At 41.5% G+C, this 25,597-nt stretch overlaps 1 protein-coding gene across 7 annotated transcripts in view; it reads left to right on the top strand.

The window, feature by feature from the left end:
- The window catches only part of LOC110505383 (myelin transcription factor 1-like protein), a 144,257-nt gene extending 118,882 nt beyond the window's left edge, over nucleotides 1–25,375 (top strand). For 2 of the 7 annotated variants that reach the window (XM_036962448.2, XM_036962447.2), the window contains exons 13-23: nucleotides 4,845–5,051; nucleotides 9,819–9,940; nucleotides 11,169–11,237; nucleotides 11,470–11,532; nucleotides 11,644–11,727; nucleotides 14,804–15,025; nucleotides 15,229–15,323; nucleotides 17,792–17,895; nucleotides 19,241–19,384; nucleotides 21,979–22,041; nucleotides 22,809–25,375. In XM_036962448.2, the coding sequence (XP_036818343.1) occupies nucleotides 4,845–5,051; nucleotides 9,819–9,940; nucleotides 11,169–11,237; nucleotides 11,470–11,532; nucleotides 11,644–11,727; nucleotides 14,804–15,025; nucleotides 15,229–15,323; nucleotides 17,792–17,895; nucleotides 19,241–19,384; nucleotides 21,979–22,041; nucleotides 22,809–22,949 (1,314 nt within the window). In that variant the 3' untranslated portion in view covers nucleotides 22,950–25,375. Of the gene's footprint in view, nucleotides 1–4,844; nucleotides 5,052–9,818; nucleotides 9,941–11,168; nucleotides 11,238–11,469; nucleotides 11,533–11,643; nucleotides 11,728–14,803; nucleotides 15,026–15,228; nucleotides 15,324–17,791; nucleotides 17,896–19,072; nucleotides 19,181–19,240; nucleotides 19,385–21,978; nucleotides 22,042–22,808 lie in introns of all 7 variants that reach the window. The other 5 variants (XR_016491910.1, XM_090220649.1, XM_090220650.1 and 2 more) reach the window with 5 other exon arrangements.
- The last annotated feature ends 222 nt before the right edge of the window (nucleotides 25,376–25,597 follow it).

Below are 25,597 nucleotides of genomic sequence, written 5' to 3'. Positions count from 1 at the left end.
CCTCTCTCTTCCTCCCTTCCTCTCTGTCCATTTCTGCTCCGTTGGCGAGACAGACAGACAGACAGACAGACAGACAGACAGACAGACAGACAGACAGGAGGCTCCAAGGCAAAGGTAGAGACAGGAAACGTCAGGGAGATTCTCAACCTTCTTTCATCTGAACACCTCCAGTCATGTCATTGCTTTTCTTACATTGTCTGTCTTTCCTCATTTACGTCCATTCCTATCTCTCTGAGTGAAAGCGAGGGAGACTGAGGAATAATCATGAATGCTGAGAGAGAATACATTTGTTTCATTTTAGGAGCTGGAGGAGGCTGGTGGAAGTAATTTGGGGAAGCAGCCACTGACCCCTCCCGCTCTCTCTTGCCCCACCTCCTCCCAGCAACAGGGGACCGGGGCTATCTGGGGGTCAGATGACAATCATGTGGTCCGTGAGGAAACAAACATGCTCGTTAACGCACAATGACACACATACTGTATATGCATATTAATTTGAAGCACACACATACCATGCCACATGAAAATATCTCTCTCTCTCTTTCCTGCTGATAGCTTTTAGCCTTGCCTCAAAGTTTCTCTCTCTTCATTCCACATGCCCATAACCATATTGGTTGGAGTGGCGGCAACGATATAGTAAATTAATATATTAATATATGATGCATATTAAATTAATATAGGGGAAACACTGATGTCTATCTTTGGTCTACAAAGGCTGATTCTGTTTTGTCACCATAATAGCGTCAAACTCCAACGATCCTGAATCCAGTAACATATTGTCCAGAGCATGAAAAAAAAAACTAGCTTGAGCTACTACAGTTGAAGTCGGAAGTTTACATACACCTTAGCCAAATACATTTGTTTTAAGAAGGTGAAATGTCAGAATAATAGTAGAGAGAATTATTTCTTTCAGCTTTTATTTCTTTCATCACATTCCCAGTGGGTCAGAAGTTTACATGCACTCAATTAGTATTTGGTAGCATTGCCTTTAAATTGTTTAACTTGGATCAAACGTTTTAGGTAGCCTTGTACAAGCTTCCCACAGTAAGTTGGGTGAAATTTGGCCCACTCCTCCTGACAGAGCTGGTGTAACTGATTCAGGTTTGTAGTCCTCCTTGCTCGCAGAAGCTTTTTCAGTTCTGCCCATAAATGTTTTATAGGATTGTGGTCAGGGCTTGGTGACGGCCACTCCAATACCTTGACTTTATTGTCCTTAAGCCATTTTGCCACAACTTTGGAAGAATGCTTGGTGTCATTGTCCATTTGGAAGACCCATTTGCGACCAAGCTTTAACTTCCTGAGTGATGTCTTGAGTCTGGCTTTTTTATGGCGGTTTTGGAGCAGTGGCTTCTTCCTTGCTGAGCGGCCTTTCAGGTTATGTCAATATAGGACTCGTTTTACTGTGGATATAGATACTTTGTACCTATTTCCTCCAACATCTTCACAAGGTCCTTTGCTGTTGTTCTGGGATTGATTTGCACTTTTCGCACCAAAGTACGTTAATCTCTAGGAGACCGAGCGCATCTCCTTCCTGAGCGGTATGACGGCTGCGTGGTCCCATGGCGTTTATACTTGCATACTATTGTTTGTACAGATGAACGTGGTACCTTCAGGCGTTTGGAAATTGCTCCCAAGGATGAACCAGACTTGTGGAAGTCTATAAAAAAAATCTGAGGTCTTGGCTGATTTCTTTTGATTTTCCCATGATGTCAAGCAAAGAGGGACTGAGTTTGAAGGTAGGCCTTGAAATACAGCCACAGGTACACCTCCAATTGACTCAAATTATGTCAATTAGCCTAAGCTTCTAAAGCCATTTCTAGAATTTTCCAAGCTGTTTAAAGGCACAGTCAACTTAGTGTATGTAAACTTCTGACCCATTGGAATTGTGATACAGTGAATTACAAGTGAAACAATCTGTCTGTAAACAATTGTTGGAAAGATTACTTGTGTCATGCACAAAGTAGATGTGCCTTGCTCAGGGTCAAAACGACAGATTTTTACATTGTCAGCTTGAGAATTAGTTCCAGCAACCTTTCGGTTACTGGCCCAACACTGGAAGCAGACCCCAGTACCCTAACCTCTGAGCCCAGAAGACTATACAAGCATACAGTATGTGCGTCACAAAGAACCGGAACCTGGGTTTTGCTCCACTGGAACACAGGGAGACTCCAGCCTAGGGGGAGTGTCGTGTGGAATCACTGTTGAAACAGGCGTGCCTTAGCTGGAGAGGGGGAGAGGAAAATAGAGGAGAGGAGGAGATGAGAGGGGGAGTGGAGGGGGTTGGAGTGAGGGATTTTAACGAGGGCAAGGGAAGGGTGACAAATAGACATTACCCCTCCCCTCCAGCCCCCTCCAAATACAGGGCAGAATTCTACTGTGCGCATGTTCACCAGATGCAATACATCTGCGGAGGCTGCTGAGGGGAGGAACACTCATATTCATGGCTAGGATGGAGTCAATAGAGTGGTATCAACCACCTGGAAACCATGTTTTGATGTGTTTGATACCATTTCATTGACTCCATTCCAGCCATGATTATGAGTCGTCCTCCCCTCAGCTGCCTCCACTGCAGTACATGGATATTCAGCTGGGAAGGAGAGGGAGGGAGCATTTTGGCTGATTATTCAAGCCTGTCTGTGTCCCTGTTTGTTGTGCGATATTTATTGTGTTTTTGGTTGACTAGCAGCAGTCCCTATGCAGCCGCCCAGCGTTGCCCTCCCGCCAACCTCTAACCCCACAGCCCAGTCTCTCTGCCCAAATCCACTCACATCACACTCAAACCAGCCAGGCCCCAATCTGCTCCCTCTGGCTGTGGAGGTTACAGACACTCTGAGAGAGAGAGAGAGAGAGAGAGAGAGAGAGAGAGAGAGAGAGAGAGAGAGAACAGAATTTTTTTCACAATGTCGAGGTGTGAGACAAGGCTGCAATTTGAGTCCAAATCTTTTCAACATTTATATCAATGAATTAGCAGACATGTTGGACCAATCTCCAGCCCCAGGACTCACACTATTTGACACAGAGGTGAAATACCTGCTATATGCTGATGACTTGGTACTTCTATCACCAACCAAAGAAGGTCTTCAACAAAACATTAATATTCTGGAGCAATATTGCCATAATTGGGCCCTGGCAGTAAATTTCCAAAAAACTAAAATCATGATTTTCCAAAAAAAACCCAGATGTCAGAAACACAAATGTAAATTCACCCTGAACAACACCTTAATTGAACACACAAAACATTACACCTACCTTGGTCTGACCATATCTGCATCGGGAAACTTTAATATGGCAGTGAAGGCACTCAAAGAAAAAGCCCGCAGAGCAATGTATGCAATAAAAATGAAATTATTCAAAATCAACATCCCAATTAGAATTTGGACTAAAATATTTGACAGTGTAATCCTACCAATAGCACTTTATGGAAGTGAGGTTTGGGGGCCACTCAATAAACTGGATTTTAAAATGTGGGACAAACATCCAATTGAAGCCCTACATGCAGAATTCTGTCGGAAAATTCTACAAGTCCAGAGAAATACACCAACTAATGCATGTAGGGCAGAATTGGGCCGTTTTCCAGTAATAATGAAAATACAGAAAAGATCATTAAAATTTTGGCTACATCTAAATTCAAGTCCAAATTCGAGTCTGCAATTTAAAGCACTTCAAGCCCAAGAGCTGAGCCCAGAAACGAGCCCTCTCAGTCAGCTGGTGTTGGACCTCACCAACCAAGCTGACGCCAGCACTGCTTCAAAAGAAAGAATTCCAATAAGCAAAATTATGAACCAATCAAAGGAATCATATTTACAATACTGGAAAAACGAAACAAAATCCCAAAGCCGACTAAATTGCTATCTGACCCTAAACAGAGAATATGAATTGGCTGATTATCTCTACTCTGTCAGAGATACGAAGCAGAGACAGATCCTTACCAAGTACAGGCTGAGTGACCACCGATTGGCAATAGAAACCGGCAGACATAAAAAGACATGGCTACCCAAAGAGGAGCGTGTATGTGGTCACTGCATGACAGGGGAGGTAGAGACAGAGATGCACTTTCTCCTTTACTGTGATAAATATTCCTCACAAAGAGATTCATTATTCACAGAAATGACTACATATATTCCACATTTTTACAAATTGAACCCAGAGGAAAAACTAAGAATACTCATGGGCGAAGGAGCAATGGCTCCTCTTGCAGCCAAATATGTATTTTCCTGCCATAGCCTGAGGGACACTGAATAATAACATCTGCATAGTAAACAGTAACTTACTTATTATTACTATTATTGTTATTACTATAATTATTAATGTTTACTGTAGACTGTTACCATTTTATTGTATTTATTTTTGTATTATTATTTACTACCATTTTATATTATTATTTGCTATCATTTACAATTTTGTTACAATGTATATTGTATACATTGTTGCTTTGGCAATATTGACACAATGTTTTTCATGCCAATAAAGCAGCTTGAATTTGAATTTGAATTTGAGAGAGAGAGAGAGAGAGAGAGAGAGAGAGAGAGAGAGAGAGAGAGAGAGAGAGAGAGAGAGAGAGAGAGAGAGAGAGAGAGAGAGAGAGAGAGAGAGAGAGAGAGAGAGAGAGAGATGGTGAGATTAGTGCTGGATCACTACATGTGCTCCCTTGCCCTTTACCACTGATGACCCTGTCTCTCCCACAGTCACCATGCCTTTTTTTACCAGAAGGAAATATTTAGAGAGTTATGTAACATATATAACAGGTTTTTGAGATGAATGTTGCTTTGCCTTTCTTCTCCTCCCTCTCTCCTTCCTGCTGCCCCTCCCGTCTTTCGTCCTTTCCCTGTCTATCTTCCTCCCTCCAGAACCCAGACCTAGAGGTAGATGAGAATGGGACATTAGACTTGAGTATGAAGCAGCGTCTGGGGGGTGGCGTAAGTGCGGTGCTTACCCCCCTGGAGCCCATGTCTCCCCAGCGCCAGGCTCTGATGCGTTACGGCATGGGGGATGACTGCTGGGACCTGCCGGTCGACTACGCCAAGATCAAATGCATCGACGAGGACAGCAAAGAGGTACTAAAATGTGAAGGATGATGATGCTAATGATGATCAGATGATGATGCCGATCACTCCTCTAACCTGTAACTCGGATTGTGGGATGAGGCTATCCTATCTTTCAATGACTTTCTGTCACATTAGCTTCACAGTACCTCAGTACTCAAATAACATTTACACGGCAGCATTCAAATATCCTGCATATAAACAAGCAGCTTGCATACTGTACATACATCTAACGTTACGATTCACAATGGCCTACATACAGAAGTCCCCCGCTGCATTTCAACAACACCCATCCATTTGGCAGTCCGTACAGTACCTACTGTGTTTCACATCTGTCCAACCCAAGCCATCTGTCTCCAAGGACTTTCTGTTGATTCCTTCTTGTGTAAGACTCCCATCTCATGTTGAGGTCATTTTTAACACCAGCCCAGATCTCAGGTTGAATGATTGGAAAGTCATATTAGGAGTTCTCAAGGAAAACAATTCATTCTTTGTATGTTCATTTCCATCAGCATCACCATACAGCAGACAGAGGTAGGCTGTGTCTCTCAGCTGTTTGCCAGAATTAATTATGCAAATAAATACTGGGAGGGAATCTAAATAGCTCTTCTCGTCAAAAGACTGCAGGGAATCAGTGTGTGTGGGGGTGTATTTGTGCGTGCGGGTGCATGTGAGCGTGCCTGCGTGTGTGCCCCTTTTTTACACTGTAGAGGACCTTGCAAAATGACCCAGCCCAATGCTCTTCAATATGTGCTGGATATATTTGCCTGTCTTTAGGGGCATTACTGTACACAAAGGAAAATAGATGGTTTACATCAATAGTCTTGCCCCGCCTGGCTGCCTGCACTGTAGACAAAGCCAGCCTGCAGTCAGACTCTAGCTATCTAGGACTTCACCACAGTGCCATCTAGGGTATTTGTTAAGTACAGCATTAGAACGCTCAGCCAAACTCCTAACTCTGATTCCATTGTGTTGAGGTTAATAGGCATAGGGACGCACAACATAGTGAAGCCTACTGGAGCACAACAAAGAATCTCTCTATCAGGTTTTCCTCATATAATCCTGTAAATAATCATGCAAATAGATAGCTCCAATCCTGTAATATGCAGCACTTCGTAAAAACTCCAGAGTTTCTCGTCTAAAGAGATAGTCCTGACGTTTCCAGTCTGTCGTGGTAAGAAGTCCTTTACTTTGTCAATCCTCAAAGAATGCTTTATATACACAACAGCATTTCCAGTCTCCTCATTCGGAGTCTCTTCTGTTGATTCGCAAACACTAAACAAATGGCTTAGGTGCTCCCAGGATCTCAACAGCGGTACTGTAAACGGCATTATTTCTACTTCCTGAGTGCTGCGTTCTCTCCACAACCCAGATTGACGGTTTGACAGAGCCTCCTCAACCACCACCTTGGCAGCCCGCCAGACAGGCGCAGCCATTTGCATGCAAATTGAGAGAGCAGAGTGCCATTGTGTTTTAAAGAGACCTGCTGCTAAGGCTCTGAGAGTGCCAAGGCAGCTCTCTCTCTATTTCTGTGTGTGTGTGTGTGTGTGTGTGTGTGTGTGTGTGTGTGTGTGTGTGTGTGTGTGTGTGTGTGCGTGTGCGTGTGCGTGTGCGTGTGCATGTGTGTGCGTGTGCGTGTGCGTGTGTGTGTGTGCGTGTGTGCGTGTGTGAGTGTGTACGTGCGCGCGTGTGAGGCTGATAATCTGAAGGTCTGAGTAATACCTCTGGTCAAGGAAGTTGGCATTCTTCCTCGCCGAGCCAGTAACTGTGCCACCAACCGATTGGCGCTCTAAGTTGGTATTTGTTGGTGTCTGCACAATTCAAATAAAATCAAATGTTTTTGGTCACATACACGTGTTTAGCAGATGTTATTGCGGGTGTAACGAAATGCTTGTGCTTCTAGCTCCGACAGTGCAGTAATATCTAACAAATGATATCTAACAGTTTCACAACGTATACACAAAATACAAGTAAATATAAGTAAGGAATGGATTAAGAATATATATATATATATATATATATATATATATATATATATATATATATATATACACTGCTCCAAAAAATTAAGGGAACACTAAAATAACACATCCTAGATCTGAATGAATGAAATATTCTTATTAAATACTTTTTTCTTTACATAGTTGAATGTGCTGACAACAAAATCACACAAATATTATCAATGGAAATCAAATTTATCAACCCATGGAGGTCTGGATTTGGAGTCACACTCAAAATTAAAGTGGAAAACCACACTACAGGCTGATCCAACTTTGATGTAATGTCCTTAAAACAAGTCAAAATGAGGCTCAGTAGTGTGTGTGGCCCCCACGTGCCTGTATGACCACCCTACAATGCCTGGGCATGCTCCTGATGAGGTGGCGGATGATCTCCTCCCAGACCTGGACTAAAGCATCCGCCAACTCCTGGACAGTCTGTGGTGCAACGTGGCGTTGGTGGATGGAGCGAGACATGATGTCCCAGATGTGCTCAATTGGATTCAGGTCTGGGGATCGGACAGGCCAGTCCATAGCATCAATGCCTTCCTCTTGCAGGAACTGCTGACACTCCAGCCACATGAAGTCTAGCATTGTCTTGCATTAGGAGGAACCCAGGGCCAACCGCACCAGCATATGGTCTCACAAGGGGTCTGAGGATCTCATCTCGGTACCTAATGGCAGTCAGGCTACTTCTGGCGAGCACATGGAGGGCTGTGCGGCCCCCCAAAGAAATGCCACCCCACACCATGACAGACCGACCGCCAAACCAGTCATGCTGGAGGATGTTGCAGGCAGCAGAACTTTCTCCATGGCATCTCCAGACTGTCACGTCTGTCACGTGCTCAGTGGGAACCTGCTTTCATCTGTGAAGAGCACAGGGCACCAATGGCGAATTTGCCAATCTTGGTGTTCTCTGGTAAATGCCAAACGTCCTGCACGGTGTTGGGCTGTAAGCACAACCCCCACCTGTGGACATCGGGCCCTCATACCACCCTCACGGAGTCTGTTTCTGATTGTTTGAGCAGACACATGTTGTGGCCTGCTGGAGGTCATTTTGCAGGGCTCTGGCACTGCTCCTCCTGCTCCTCCTTGCACAAAGGCGGAGGTAGCGGTCCTGTTGCTGGGTTGTTGCCCTCCTACGGCCTCCTCCATGTCTCCTGATGTACTGGCCTGTCTCCTGGTAGCGCCTCCATGCTCTGGACACTACGCTGACAGACACAGCGAACCTTCTTGCCACAGCTCGCGTTGATGTGCCATCCTGGATGAGCTGCACTACCTGAGCCACTTGTGTGGGTTGTAGACTCCGTCTCATGCTACTGCTAGAGTGAAAGCACCGCCAGCATTCAAAAGTGACCAAAACATCAGCCAGGAAGCATAGGAACTGAGAAGTGGTCTGTGGTCCCCACCTGCAGAACCACTCCTTTATTGGGGGTGCCTTGCTAATTGCCTATAATTTCCACCTGCTGTCTATTCCATTTGCACAACAGCATGTGAAATTTATTGTCAATCAGTGTTGATTCCTAAGTGGACAGTTTGATTTCACAGAAGTGTGATTGACTTGGAGTTACATTGTGTTGTTTAAGTGTTCCCTTTTTTTTTTGAGCAGAGCTTCTAGCTCCGACAGTGCAGTAATATCTAACAAATGATATCTAACAGTTTCACAACATATACCCAAAATACAAGTAAATATAAGTAAGGAATGGATTAAGAATATATATATATTCTTAATATATATATTTATATATATATATATATATATATATATATATATATATATATATATATATATATATATATATTCTTAATATATATTCTTAATATATGTATATATTCTTAATGTGACCAAAACACATTATATATATATTCTTAATGGATTAAGAATATATATATATATATTCTTAATATATATTCTTAATATATATATATATATATTCTTAATCCATTCCTTACTTATATTTACTTGTATTTTGGGTATATGTTGTGAAACTGTTAGAAATCATTTGTTAGATATTACTGCACTGTCGGAGCTAGAAGCACAAGCATTTCGCTACATTCGCAATAACATCTTCAAAACACGTGTATGTGACCAAAAACATTTGATTTTATTTGAATTGTGCAGACACCAACAAATACCAACTTAGAGCGCCAATCGGTTGGTGGCACAGTCACTGGCTCGGCGAGAAAGAATGCCTACTTCCTTGACCAGAGGTATTACTCAGACCTTCAGAGGGTAGATTACCCGCCTCACACACGCACACGCACATATATATATATATATATATATATATATATATATATATATATATATATATATATATATACATGTATGTCAGAGCAGCATTGGACTAAGATAGTTGTGCCCCTCTTCTAGCCTGCTGGTGGCCCAGGGACGGCTTTAAACTGTAGCCTGATGGACCATGCTACCCATGCCCTCTGTCACCCACAGTGCAACTCCACAGATAGTTGGTCTGTCAGAGCTGTCAGTGTCAATCCATATTCCCCCTCCTTCCACGCCATCTTTCTGACTGTGTGTATCTCCCTTTGTCTCTCTTTGTCACTCTCTCTCCTCTTTTCTGTCTCTCTCTCTCCCTCTCCCTCTCTCTCTCTCTCTCTCTCTCTCTCTCTCTCTCTCTCTCTCTCTCTCTCTCTCTCTCTCTCTCTCTCGTCCCTCTCTCTTGTTCACCCTCTCACCCCAATCTCTCTCGTTCCCCCTCTCTTTCTCGCCCATCCCTCGCTCTCATCCACTCTTTCTCTCACCTACATCCCCTTCATCATCTAGCCTGATGACCTGGACCCCTTCCGGGATCTGCTGGGGGAGCGAGGTTACTCTGGTGACGTCACCATGCACAGCCCCAAGCCCAAGTACGCCCAGTGCAAGGAGAGCAAGAAGGACCTGATAACGTAAGACTGACCTGGATGGGATATGTGTGTGCGTGTGTGTCACAGGAGGTTGGGGGCACCTTAATTATGGAAGGTGGCATCATGGAAATGGCTGAAGCAGAATAAGTGGAATGTATCAAATACATCATTCCATTCGCTCCGTTCTGGACAGTATTATGAGCCGTCCTCCCCTCAGCAGCCTCCTGTGGAGTGTGTGCCACCACTCCACTCAGCTCCACTCCCCCTGCTGCCATCTGCTTTTCACCCCCTCCGTCTTTGCTTTCCCTTCTTTTTGTCTCTGTTCTTTTCCTTAGCTTCAAAGGAACCACCCACCTCTTCTCCTTGGCATGCTACATTTGCAGCGCACATTTCTGCCAGCTTTTCATTTGATCCACAGCTCTTCAGCCAGTGTATTGATGGCTTCTTATGCTTCTCTTACGTTGATGATTTATTGTAATAAAACATCAGTACCTCTTCATGTTGCAGCTGCGCCCTAGAATGGGGTCCAAAACAAACCATTTTTGCAGACAGTGAAGCTAAACTGAAAACAATGAAAAACAAATCCGCCAACAAGAAAGACACAAACAAACCTTCCATGTCTTTATTTTATGTTCCTCTCGTCATGGTTCCATTGTGTCTATTTCTCTGGTGACAGATGCCCAGCCCCTGGGAGTGACGGGAGAGGTCACGTGACTGTCGATTACGTGTCACATAGAAGGTGTGACTTCATTTTCTCCTGGTGGAATAAGTCTCTAGGATTTATTGTTTTCAGCTTACCTCGACTATGCTGTCAGACTAATGCAGCCAGAATGCACATCTCTGTGTTGACCTTTTGAGTACAAGTACAGTATCATCATGGTACACATAGGCCTACCAGATACCCAATAATTGTGTCAAGGAATCTAGCCAATGAACTTACAGAGCATGAAAACAAAGCTTTGTGTTCTACACAGGCTATCACTCAGAGAGTTAACACTTTTTAATTACTGACCCAAATTCCCCACTGCACTCGCATCATGGCTTTCTTGCAATTCCAGTCTGTGTGTCAGTGTCAGTGTGTGTCAGTGTGTGTGTGTGTGTGTGTGTGTGTGTGTGTGTGTGTGTGTGTGTGTGTGTGTGTGTGTGTGTGTGTGTGTGCGCGTGTACAGTATGTACCCCCATGTTGTATAGTATGTGTCTCTGTCATCACGTTTCAACGGTGGGTACTCTCTCTTGTTTGCCTCACTAACGTTGTCCTGGTATCTTTCAGTCTCTCTGGCTGTCCTTTAGCTGACAAAAGCATTCGAAGTATGATGGCCACCAACTCACAAGAGCTCAAGTAAGGCGTGAGATGTTTCAGTCTTATTTTTCTTTCCGCTTTTTTTTATATATTGTGAAAAAGGCATCATTTATCAAACAGGTTTTAGTACCTCAGACAAAGCTAATACACTCCACTGACTGTTACGGTGAAATACATTATAGATGTGGTACAGAATGGGTGTGTTTTTGAGTGTGTCCCTCAAGACCTGTTGGTTATTGTAGGCCCTGATTCGCTGTGCTTTCTGTCCCAGGTGCCCGACACCGGGGTGCGATGGTTCTGGGCATAATACTGGCAACTACGCATCACACAGAAGGTAAATATATACACACACACACACCTGTAGTTCATCACACAGGCAGTAGACTGGACAAAGTTCTCTGTGTCGGTAATATCTGTCATTGACGTGGTTGCCTTTCCTCTGCAGTCTATCAGGGTGTCCTCGGGCCAGGAAGAGTGGGATCAAGATCACACACAGTAAAGAGGACAAGGAGGACCAGGAGCCCATCAGGTAGAGTTAGCCTGCCATGAATGAGACACAGTCTCCCAGTGTTTGAGTGTTCCCAAACACCTCTCAAAGACTTAGGGAACTACAGAGCTCACTCATTTTCCAGATGCCCTCAACCAATGACATTTGATGCCTTTAACCGACTCTTAGTGTTCTTTACACAACATTTTAACAGATTAGATTGAAACAGAACTGAGCAAACCCCAGTCTACCATGGTTTTAGAGGGAGGGCTGTCCTGCAGAGGGATCTGCTGTGTTGGCATCACATAGAGATACAGAGACCACTAGCTGAGACAGAGAATGATCCGGATTCTACCTAAATCCTCCCATTGATTTCTCTGTGGTGCTGAGAGTAAACCAACGCCCTGGCCTGTCCGTGCGTCAGTCTGTCTGTCTCACACGGTCAGCCAAGCCCAAAGAGGCAGGGACGCTTTCCGAAACATCTATCTCCACTAAAACAGCCTAAAATGAGCACAGGCTGGTGAAGAAAAGTTCTAGGACTTTCTGAAAGCATTTGGAACTGTGTTGCGGTTTGGACCAGTTTTTTCTGCGTTATTTCAGGGAAGGGGAAGAGATTCTGACTGTTTCTGGAAGTAGAATAAGCCTGATTGATAGATTAATAAAAACCAAGGGGAGTTGTAACCATAATCCATTGGGGGAAAATGATGTGTTGAAACATTTGCAGCTTCACTGCATCTGATTAGCCATAGTGCTGACTGCTGATTTAACGTTGACTCACTTTAATCTGTGTCAGTGTGATAAACTGCCATAGGGACAGATTAGACCAGATTTAAGGTGTTTTTATTTCTATTTAAGTTGGAGTGATTATATATACAGTTGAAGTAAGAAGTTTACATACGCCTTAGCCAAATACATTTCAACTCGGTTTTTCCACAATTCCTGACATTTAATCCTAGTAAAAATTCCCTGTCTAAGGTCAGTTAGGATCACCACTTTATTTTTTGAATGTGAAAAGTCAGAAAAAGAGTAGAGAGAATGATTTATTCAGCTTTTATTTCTATCATCACATTCCCAGTGGGTCAGAAGTTTACATACACTCAATTAGTATTTGGTAACATTGCCTTTAAACGTTTTGGGTAGCCTTGCACAAGCTTCCCACAATAAGTTGGGTGAATTTTGGCCCACTCCTCTTGACAGAGCTTTTGTAACTGAGTCAGGTTTGTAGTCCTCCTTGCTTGCACAAGCTTTTTCAGTTCTGCCCACAAATGTTCTATAGGATTGAGGTCAGGGCTTTGTGATGGCCACTCCAATACCTTGACTTGGTTGTCCTTAAGCCATTTTGCCACAACGTTGGAAGTATGCTTGGTGTCATTGTCCATTTGGAAGACCCATTTGCGACAAAACTTTAACTTCCTGACTGATGTCTTGAGATGTTGCTTCAATATATCCACATAATTGTCTTTCCTCATGATGCCATCTATTTTGTGAAGTGCACCAGTCCCTCCTGCAGCAAAGCACCCCCACAACATGATGCTGCCACCCCCGTGCTTCACGGTTGGGATGGTGTTCGTCGGCTTGTAAGCCTCCCCTTTTTTCCTCCAAACATAATGGTGGTCCTTATGGCCAAACAGTTCTATTTTTGTTTCATCAGACCAGAGGACATTTCTCCAAAAAGTACGATCTTTGTACCCATGTGCAGTTGCAAACCACAGTCGTTTTTTTTATGGCACCTTTGGAGCAGTGGCTTCTTCCTTGCTGAGCGGCCTTTCAGGTTATGTCGATATAAGACTTGTTTTACTGTGGACATTGTAAAGGGGTGCGTAACTGGTGGCAAGGAAGTCAGACGCAGGAGAGCAGAAATAAGTAGTAGCCGGAGCAATTTAATCCAAAAACCAATGGCATAAAAATACAACAGAATATGGGTACAAAAACCCCCTACGTGCTCCAGTAAACCTGTGCACAAGCACTTACAACAAACAATTCCAAATACATGGGGGGGAACAGACATGGGTTAAATACACAACAAATAATGAGGGAACTGGAAACCAGGTGTGTAGGAAAACAAGACAAAACAAATGGAAAAATAAAAATGGATTGACATTGGCTAGAAGACCGGTGATGCCGACCGCCGGACGCCGCCCGAACAAGGAGAGGTGACAGATATTTATATTTTTTATATTTACCTGTTTCCTCCAGCATCTTCACAAGGTTCTTTGCTGTTGTTCTGCGATTGATTTGCACTTTTCGCAGGAAAGTATGTTCATCTCTAGGAGACAGAACGCATCTCCTTCCTGAGCGGTATGACGGCTGCGTGGTCCCATGGTGTTTATACTTGCATACTATTGTTTGTACATATTAATGTGGTACCTTCAGGTGTTTTGGAAATTTCATCCAAGGATGAATTAGACTTGTTGAGGTCTCCAGTTTGTTTTCTGAGGTGTTGGTTGATTTCTTTTGATTTTCCCATGATGTCAAGCAAAGAGGCACTGAGTTTGAAGGTAGGCCTTGAAATATATCCACAGGTACACCTCCAATTGACTCAAATGATGTCAATTAGCCTATCAGAAGTTTCTAAAGCCACAACATAATTTTCTGGAATTTTCCAAGCTGTTTAAAGGCACAGTCAACTTAGTGTATGTAAACGTCTGACCCACTGGAATTGTGATACAGTGAATTATAAGTGAAATAATATGTCTGAAACAATTGTTGGAAAGATTGCTTGTATCATGCACAAAGTAGATGTCCTAACCGACTTGCCAAAACTATAGTTTATTAACAAGACATTTGTGGAGTGGTTGAAAAAAATAGTTTAATTGATTCCAATATAAGTGTATGTAAACTTCCGACTTCAACTGTATGTATTATCCCATTATGCATACTGGTACTCAAAGCAAACTGCATTCTATTCTGTAATGATATTTCAATAAATATAGGCACCCATGAAACTACATGTGTCCAACTGTACATTAGATAGACCATATGGCATTGCAATAACTATGTAATTACACAATTATTCCTGACAATTTATCCTGATCAGGAGAAACTCTAGGCTCTTGTCAGAAAGAAACTCTAGTCCCTGGTTATTAGAATAACCACAGCATCCCTCTGCCATCAATAGGTGTCCGGTCCCGGGTTGTGATGGTCAGGGTCACGTGACGGGGAAGTACGCGTCTCACCGCAGCGCGTCGGGCTGCCCCCTAGCTGCCAAGCGGCAGAAGGACGGCTACATGAACGGCTCCCAGTTCACATGGAAGGCTGGGAAGACAGACGGAATGTCCTGTCCCACCCCAGGCTGTGACGGCTCAGGCCACGTCAGTGGGAGCTTCCTCACACACCGGAGGTGGGTCTGCGTCCTGAATCAATATTCCATAATGCATCCTCTCTTTATCCCTTCCCTGATGTATTCCCTGTTCTGATATTACAGGCTTTGTGAAAGCTATGTCGTGGAAACAATGCTTTCACCTATCCAGTCAGGTTGTGCGTGTGTGTCTAAATAAAATATGTACTATTTGTGTGTAACTATTTTCTCATCTGTTCCTCTAGTTTGTCAGGCTGTCCGCGTGCGACGTCTGCCATGAAAAAAGCCAGACTGTCTGGACTGTCTGAAATGCTAACGATAAAACAGCGCACCAGCAATGGTAATGACCGTCATACACACAATGGAGCCAATCAGGAGAGTGTATGTGTAATGAGCTTCAGAGTGGAATCCCAATCTAATATAAAGAGCCAATCAGGAATGTGTATGCGTAATGAACTCCAAAATCTAATCCCAACTTGAAACAAAGTGTCCAGGATTGTCATACAGCAATCAAAGAAATCCATACAGCCTCTGAGGTAGCAAGCACGCCTGTGACAATTAGGCTATTCGTAGATGCGGTAAAGGAGTCAATGGAACACTGATGTTCAATGACCAGATTGGCGCACATTCAACAAATCTGTTCTCGCAAAGTGGATATTAGTCAAATCCGTCATTATTTATGTAGTGTAACAGGCCCACAAATTCGCTGCATTACATGTAGAAGTGGTCCCTTTTCAGGTTTAGAAGAAGTGACTGCTAAATGCTAACTCCCCTTTGTATAAACTAGTTAGCATAGCTAGCATACAGAAATCATTGATTGTTGTCAAAGTGGTTTTTAACTGTAATGCAGTTGATTAGTTGATATCCATACAAGCATTATATTTTTCCCACAACATATTGTGAAATACACATATAAACAATAGCCTAAATGTAGACACATTTTGCTGGTGGGCAATGAAGGTCACTTGAGTTCTTTCCCCCACGGCCCTTTCCCTAACGCGTTTCCATGGCAACTCCATTGTTTTTGTCGAGTTCAACTTCTTTACCAAAGATTTTTATAACTAAACCTCATTGTTCTATCTGTGTCTTTACAACATCTAAGGGTTGCACCTCCGCCATTTGGTCATGTCGTTGCCATTGCTGTCAACGTTCTACAGACACTGCAGACATATTAATGCCCAAAAGCAGAAATGGGGTTAATGACTGTTTTGTCTAAAATAGATGACATTGCTAAAGTAGGCAACTATTTAATTGGAAACAACTTTGCAATCAACATCATGTCATCAAATTTACTTTAGACAGATGGCAATGTTGTCATTAGCTAGCAAAGTTAGTCAAAAATAGCTAGAAATGCTAACGTTAGCTAGCTAAAATCCGGTGGTCTCCTCTCAATCTAAGCTACGTAGCTAATGTTATAATGCATCTAATCTAAATTAATCTGGCAACATAAAAATGCTGGCAAAAGGATATCCTACTAATTATTTGCCATCTTTAGAAATGTCTTTTTTTTAAATAATATATATATGTTTTTCTTTCTGAATTTTTTCTACATTCCAGAAAAAAAGAAAGAAAAACTGTACACATACAAACGACAACTCACAGACACCCACAAACAATGACCACATCTCCTATGCCCAGACCTGAATCTCCACACCCCCATCCCTAGTGCCTGCATTATTGTTTGTCACTTATTCTTCAATTGTACCAATTTATTTTTCTCAGTCGCCCATGCTATTTCAATATTTCAGTAATATATCATTTGAATTTTACACTGTCAATGATGGCGCAATGGTTGATTTCCAAGTTTTTACTAAATGTTTTTAAAAAATGGTGATGAGAAAAAAAATCGTCCAGCCCATTGTGTATCTCATTACCCTCCCATATGTCATGTCTTGAAATACGCAGACAGATTTATTAAAAGTAAGTTTACATTGTAATACTTCTGACAGTCAACTTTCTAGCTCCGCCCACAATATCCGAACTTTATAGCATTCCCAGAAAGCATGGATTATTGAGTCATTATTAGTTTTACACTTGAGACATGACTCTACCATTGTGCTGTAGAATTTGTGAATTTTGTCTCTTGTATAATAAATTCTGTACATTAGTTCATACTGGATAAAGCGTACATTTTCATTAACTGTAATTTTGTTAGTTTATGCTCCAACTTTCGCACCATATATGTGCCAACATCAGCTCTTTTGAAATCTTGGTTCCAATCATTTATGTTTTTTTCTAAGAGATTGTTAGTTGGATATGCTTTCTGCAAGGTTTTGTAGATCTTCCTGATCATGTGAACATTCTGTTCTGACTCAAATAAGATTCCCTCAAGGTTGCTCTGATGTCCAAAAGATTTTAAAATTCCGTGATGCTGTATGTAACTTTTAAGTTGCATGTATTTGAAACTATCTACGTTGATCAGTGCAAAATTACTTTTTAATTCTGTCATGGAAATAAATGTATTTCCTGTTACCTAGATATTTACGGTTTCTGTGCCTTTAGTTTTCCACGTGGGCCATTTATCGATGAATTCTGAAAAGCTGTCTAAGGATTATTCTATAAGGTTGTGTGTCATTCTCTATTTCCAAGCCACTGTAATGCACTTGGAGTAGAATGGAGCAGAATGCTCAGTCGGGCATCAGTCTTCAAATGAATGTTCAAAACAATATTGTGACGGAATGTGCAACCCTCTGCCTCTATCACACTCTCATTCACTCACCACACTGACAGATTATTTGACAAGTATTTTGTTGGGCTTGGAGTGGGTGGCAGTTATCTAATAATTGTTCACTGTATTGTCTTTTGAAGGAATCGAGAATGAGGAAGAGATTAAACAGCTGGATGAAGAAATCAAAGATTTAAGTGAATCTAATTCACAAGTGGAGGCAGATATGATCAAACTTAGAACACAGGTAGGTCAGTACTAGTACCACGTCATTTGTTGACTTGAATATTTGACTCATTTCATGCTTACCGTTCAGTTTCTACCCATTGTGGCACACCATTCTGCTATCGTCAGTGCTCCTAGACTCTAAGTGTGTATTTCTAGCACAGCGTACACCTAAATGAATCTACCCCCTGCTAAAGCACTCACAAGAAAAGGGACTCCAGTTTTGGAAAGATCTGTCCAATCGTCATACATGATCTACCATCAGTGAGACACATCCTAGCATATCTCACATCTGGGAGAATGCGGTTTAACAAAGTGGGGCATTCCTAATTATAAAGCACTTTTCCTCTGGGGCCCCCTGCGTGCCAAACATTGAAAAATAGAGAGAGCATAATCACTCCCAGCCAATAAAGAGGAACACCCAGTCCACAAAAACATCCTACAGCTCCATTAGAAAGAGAACAGGGGCAGCAGCTTCACAGCTAGTATAATAGGATTTCTATACAACTATGTGTGTATGTGATCTGCAGAAGCTAAAATTCAATATCAAGAATGTATCAAACACTCCTTTCAAATCCAGGATGGAAGGAACGGAAAGAGCTTCACAATATGTTCAAATACAGTTTGCCTTTTCGATAATGCATGCAAGTTTGATCTCACTTTGGAAATACAGGCTGTATTCTAACCTGTAGTAGACTTTTGGACCTCAAACATTTGAGCACAACAGTGCATTGGAGGCACATCCCTCTGAGCAAAAAGTGGTTGAATCAACATTGTTTTCACATCATAAAAAATAAAAAAATCTACTTGATGACGTTGGATCAACATGGAAAAGTGATAGGATTTGCAAAAAGTCACCAAACTAAGGAAGTTGTGTATATTTATTTTCACAACTTTTGAACTTAAACCAATGACAAAGTGAAAAGTTTGGTTGATTTCATGTTGAATTTACATTAGTTGACAACACAACTAAATGTAAATCAAAACTAGACGTTGAAATGACGTCTGTGCTCAGTGGGACGGCATATTTGTGCTAAAATTGAGTTTGATGCATGTGTTGGAATATACCCCACAGAATTTGAAGCACATCTGTGTGATTGTCAGTGTGTTGAATTGCAACTGTCCATGCTTGCCCATTGCTCTTCACATATGTTGCTTTGTTGCGGTTACATTCATCTCTCCGTGTGATGATGCCATAGACATGGCTGCACGCCAGCCAATCAGCCGTGAGTTGTGGCGTGTCTGAGGTGTGCCGCTGCCCGTGGTATGTGAACTGCACCCTGTGTGCTCCGCTGTAACAACCACAGGTAAAAACCACCACCTTTACCGTAACCCTCTTCTTCTCTCACACTCCCTCCCTTCCCTAGATTACCACAATGGAGTCTAATCTGAAGTCAATAGAGGAAGAAAACAAGGTGATTGAACAGCAAAATGAATCTCTCCTGCATGAGCTGGCAGGTCTCAGCCAGACACTGATTAACAGTTTAGCTAATATCCAGCTCCCTCACATGGTAAGGGAACACCAAGAACAACAACCTGGCGAGTTCCTATAAGCAAACATACTGTAGCATATGAATCGATTCATTTATATACTCATCTATGTACAGTATTTCTCTATTCATTATTTGCATTTCTGTGAAGCCCTTAAGGACCAAGTTTGTCCATGCTGAGTTGAGCTGGAGCTTAAAGCCTAGATTAATGGGAAATAGGTTATTGCTAATTTTAGCCAAACTGAAATGGGGAGGTTTTACAGCGCCTTCGGAAGGTATTCAGACCCGTGCCTTTTTACACATTTTGTTAGGTTACAGCATTATTCTAAAATTTCCTCAGCAATCTACACACAATACCCAATAATGACAAAGCTAAAATTGCTTTTTAGAAAATGTTGCTAATTAAAAACAAAAAACAGAAATACCTTATTTTCACAAGTATTCAGACCCTTTTCTATAGGACTCGAAATTGAGCTCAGGTGCATTCTGTTTCCATTGGTCATCCTTGAGATGTTTCTACAACTTGATTGGAGATGATTTGGAAAGGCACACACGTGTCTATATAAGGTCCCACAGTTGACAGTGCACATCAGAGCAAAAACCAAGCCATGAGGTCGAAGGAATTGTCTGTAGGCCTCCGAGACAGTATTGTGTTGAGGCACAGATCTGGGGAAGGGTACCAAAATATTTATGCAACACAGTGGCCTCTATCATTCTTATATGGAAGAAGGTTGGATCCACCAAGACTCTTCCTAGAGCTGGTTGCCCAGCCAAACTGAGCAATCGGGGGAGAAAGGCCTTGCTCAGGGAGGTGACCAAGAACCCAATGGTCACTCTGACAGAGCTCTACAGTCTCACTTTGGAGATGGGAGAACACTCCAGAAGGAAAACCATCTCGGCATCACTACACCAATCAGACCTTTATGGTAGAGTAGCCAGACGGAATTCACTCCTCAGTAAAAGGCACATGACAGTCCGCTTTGAGTTTGCCAAAAGGCACCTAAAGGACTCTCAGACCATGAGAAACAAGATTCTCTGTTCTGATGAAACCAAGATTGAACTGTTTTGCCTGAATGCCAAGCGGCCTGAATGCCAAGCGTCACATCTGGAGGAAACCTGGCACCATCCCTACGGTGAAGCATGGTGGTGGCAGCATCATGCTGTGGGGATGTTTTTCAGCGGCAGGGACTAGGAGAATAGTCAGGATTGAGGCAAAGATGAACGGAGCAATGTACAGAGAGATCCTTGATGAAACCTGCTTCAGAGTGCTCAGGACCTCCAACTGGGGTAAAGGTTCACCTTCCAACAGGACAACAACCCTAAGCACACAGCCAGACAACGCAGGAGTGGCTTTGGGACAAGTCTAAATGTCCTTGTCTAGTCAGAGCCCGGACTAGAACCCGATCGAACATCTCTGAAGAGACTTGAAAATAGCTGTGCAGCATCGCTCCCCATCCAATCTGACAGAGTTTGAGAGGATCTGCAGAAAAGAATGGGAGAAACTCTCCAAATAAAGGTGTGCCAAGCGTGTAGCTTCATACCCAAGAAGACTTGAGGCTGTAATCGCTGCCAAAGGTGCTTCAACAAAGTACTGAGTAAAAGATCTGAATACTTATGTAAATGTGATATTTCAGTCTAAAAACAAGTTCTTGCTTTGTCATTATGGGTGTAGATTGGCGAGAGAAAAAAACAATGTAATCAATTTTAAAATGAGACTGTAACCTAACAAAATGTGGAAAAAGTCAAGTGGTCTGAATACTTTCCGAAGGCACTGTATATGAGGCTTGTGTTATGAATTAGGGGTCAATTTCTACATGCAGAGACTTACAATGGTGACCAAACAACAGCCTGCTGATAACGTTTTCTGATATCCAACATATAGACAGATTGGAAAGGCAGTCTTTAACAAAAATGTTTATCAAATATTGCTATCTTCTGTACCTGCCTGTTCTCAGTGCAATGGAAACTTAGTCTCCGCCGTTTTGACTCTCTCTGTAGCTACAGGCTATATTATGTTTGCAAATTCAACAAACTAACTTGTTGATCTATCATGGATTTTCATAGTACAGTACATGTGATGCTATAATTGCAGGTCTGTTTTTACTGTAGGGATAAAAGTATTTTAGGGCATGCCAAAAACAGCCTTTCTCCATAAGAATCCATACATAAAAATCCCTATAGTCTTTAGAAAAAGAAGGACAAAATATCACTGATCCAAAAACTATGACTGATGCCCGTGTTATTCACAAATGGCCATTTTGCCATTTTCTTACAAACCATAATGCTGCCATTTATCATAGTTAATTTTTTTTTAAACGATATCTCTTCATCTAAAAATGTGTAACCTTTGTGTATGAACACAATGAGATATCATTCCAGATGCTATGATCATTCTGACTTTGTTGTGAGCTGGATTCAGGCCCAATTCGCTACCACACATGTATTCTTGTACTGTATGCTTTGCTTTGTCTTCCCTTTACTTTCTTCAAAGTTACATTTAGTTAGATGTGCTGTTGGTACTGCAGCTAGAATGCTACCGTCTAGTGATTGTTTGAGAGAGTACCAGTAACTAGGCACCAACTAACAGTAACTAACCTTTCCCCCCCCCCCCATAGAAACCGCTTGCATACAAAGAGGCTCCCATTAGAAATAACAGCTGCTTACAGATGCATCAGATAGTAAGACAATCATTCGTCATATTCTTACTCTAACACTGCTTTTCGTTCTGTTAATCCTGCTCTTTATTTCCTCATCTGGACACTATAATATGCTACTTGTGTCAGTGCCACCCTAATAGTCAGTAGAGTTAGTCATCTGTCTGGTTCAGAATCTCTCCCATGCATGTCCTCCTATTGTCTTTCCTATGTCCATCTGTTTTTTTATTCGGGGTGACCTTGTCTTTTTTCCAGTCATCTTACATCTCTTGATGCGATTTAAAAAAAAAAATCCTGAATCACTTCCATTCCTGAATTTCCCTTTTTTTCCAAATGTTCTAACCGCAATGATCATCTATTTGAATGGAAAAAGCTTGATTTAGCTAAATGAAAGTGCCCTTGTTGGTTGCAAAGTGCATGTACACACAATGCGTATAGACACTGCAGCATGACCCTATTTTCCCAACGTGGACATCGCTGCATGACATCTTACTCTGTGTGGATCATCTTTGTGTAAAACCACCACCTCTCAGCCTTTAACCTGTTGCAAGACACCTTATTTCGATGACTATCACTTTTAGAGCATTTAAATATGAAAAGGCCTAGTTCAGAGAATAGTTTGTTTCAAGTGGTTTTATCTGTGGTAAAACATGTTGGTTAAAAAAAACTGTAAGGCTAAGCTCCTCAAAGGATGACTTTAGTTTTTTTTTAGGCCTGTCTTCTGTTCTCTCTTTTTCACCTCTTTTTCTTATGATCTCACCTAATTCTGGTGTTGTTGAAATGTTTCACAGGAGCCAATCAGCGATCAGAACTTTGATGCTTACGTGACCACGCTAACAGACATGTACACCAACCAGGAGCAGTACCAGAGCCCTGAGAACAAAGCCCTGCTGGAAAACATCAAACAAGCGGTGCAAGGAATCCAAGTGTAGCCCAGCCCGCTAGCCCAGCAAACGCCAGAGCTTCTTCTCAAAGAGGAGTGAAGGAAAACAACATCCACAGGGAAGAACTAGAAGTGACATGATGGGATGACGCCTCATGGTTTGCTGCTGTAACTTATCATACAGTGTTAGATACAGATTTTTGACCTTCAAAAAAAAAAGAAATGTTATGCTTAGAAAACTTCATAATGATTTTTCTTTTTTTTTGTCTTGCTTTGATGAAAAAAAAAAGTAAGTGGCAGAATAGTTTTTGAAGACATTCACATTTTGTACGTTTTCATACTGTATGAGCTGAAATGGTGTGATGTAATGTTTCTAGCTGCTCGTGTATGCACATTTTTTTGTGTATATTTCTGGACAGTAAGCTGATTAACATAGGACTTTAGTTATTTTTAATGCTTGATGATGACGATTTTAGATGAAAAAGCTGCTCTGGACAGTGAAAACAAAACAAAAATCAAGAGGGAACTGCAAGGAGGTAGCTACTTTTCAATTATCTTTCCCTCAATGGATGATTTTGGAATTCTACAGATGGTTTTTCTTCTTCTTGTGTGCAGATTGTTGAATAGCAAGACTTGGTTGCAAAGTACTTTTTTTGAAACCTTTTTTAAAGGTTGGTAGCTGTAGGTGGGGGCATTTTTAATAGGTGTTGGAAATGAGTATGGCAAGAAACTGACTTGATGTTTGTATGAATGTTTTAGTTTTATTGTAAACATCATGACACGGAAACCCAATGGTGGAAATCCCATTGTCTTGAAAAGGACTATTCACTCTTGATCTTTTGTGTTGGTAGATACCCATTGTCATTCAATCAGCAACAATGTGATGTATAGCGGAAATAGAGTATCAAGGCATCATTCTAGCATTTAGTATTAGTTCTGGTTCAAATGTCAAAACTTACGTTGCTAGAATCGGGCAATGTCTCAGCAATGTATATCTAAATCATATGTTTATAATAGATATGGGATGCAAAAACAAATTGGGGGGGTATATGCAATTACCTGTTTATAAACATAGGGGGGGGGGGGGGGGTCAAAGGAATCTTTTCACTATATGTCAAATATAAAATGTTATATAAACCTTTCAATACAAAAAAGTATTTAAGTTGAACATTCAGTTTTAAGGATGAAAGATGCTTTACGAGTTCCACTTTCTTTACATACAATTTTGCACAAGGACACCTTTGTTTCCATGTTTTGATGTTTCTACAGAAACTAAAGCAGTACCTGAGAGCCTAAGCGGAGAGTAACAAGAGTTTTGTAAAGAGTATTTATACTAGAGTATGAGAAAGAGCGGGACTTACAGGGTCATTGTCCCCACTTATGTGCCAGTAGACTATTTGCACTTGTCCTACAGATACTATCCTAACATGTGGCGGCGTGCAATTTCCAGGTGTTCCTTTGAAACACGATTGGAGCAAATAACTGCTTGAAGCCACTAGGTGATGAATTAGTTCCACTGAAGGAGACTACAGGGATTTGAATCAGAAATTATGATTATAACCATACCACTAATACTGTATTATCAAATGTTAAACAATGATGCTATTTCATTTTGGTATGTTATATGAGTATTAAATAATCCCCAGCAGCACTTTATATCTAATCACTGTACAAATTAAATAGTCAATCAATTAAAGGTAAAAATAAAAAAAAGAAGTAAATTGAGGGCGTATTCTCTTTTTTTTTAACTCTGAATCGGGGGATGCAGCTCCATGTCTGTATGCGGCCCCTCTTTCTGTTGTGTTATTAGTTGTTAACGACCATGTTGAGAATTTGCCTTTTAAGAGCTAATGCAAAGGTGCTTGTTGTTCAACTGATCTCATCTATTGTACTTTTACGTCCTCTTTTAGGGCTCCTTTGTCAATGGCTGCATATGCCTTTCTCCACAGCATTGTGTCTGCAGCTTTTTGCCAATATAGTAATGCTTTCAGTAGAGTACTAGTTAGTATCAGTTCTTGAATTCATTCTCATTATCAGTACAATGGAAAGGGATTTAAAGCACAAACCGGCTGCTCATCTACCGTTGGTACATGAAATCACATTTGAAAAAAGTTTTCTGTGAATATTTACATAGGGGACACAAAAGTTGTCACATATTAGAATGCTGAATTTTCATATAAATTATTGTGAATTCATCAGAGTTTATTTATTCTATCCTATTTATTTTGAGGTTGATTTAAGTATTCATTAACGAAGACAGGATTTTGTATAAACTATTGTGCTCTCTGTGGACCTGAAGTTTAATTTATTTTTGTACTACACAGCATGGATTTGTTGACATTTTAATTTTGCTATAAATGTGTGAGATCACAAGTTGCTGTGATATTTCATTTTTAAATTGTGAACTTTGTAAAAATTTTGTCATGCTGGATGTTGAACACATCTTACTCTGAATAAAGAAAAATTGTGTTGCCACAGGCCTGTAAGCTTTGATGTCTAGTCATCATCCTTGGTCATCATCCTTGTTCATGCTCTCAATTCAGTGCGTAAAACCCACCATTCTTGGAACCCATTCAGCTAAAGGCTGCATTCATTCACATGGGTTTTTTCAATACACAATAGAATCGCTAGGTTGTTTTATTCCTCGACAATCCTGATGTTTTGCAATAAGAATAAATAAATAAGAATAAAGCTTTC

This window comes from Oncorhynchus mykiss, chromosome 25 (genome assembly GCF_057628025.1).
Source record: "Oncorhynchus mykiss isolate SJ-2025 chromosome 25, ASM5762802v1, whole genome shotgun sequence".
NCBI lineage: Eukaryota > Metazoa > Chordata > Actinopteri > Salmoniformes > Salmonidae > Oncorhynchus > Oncorhynchus mykiss.
The sequence above is the reverse complement of the archived record's forward strand: the minus strand, read 5'-3'. Positions and strand labels throughout refer to the sequence as shown.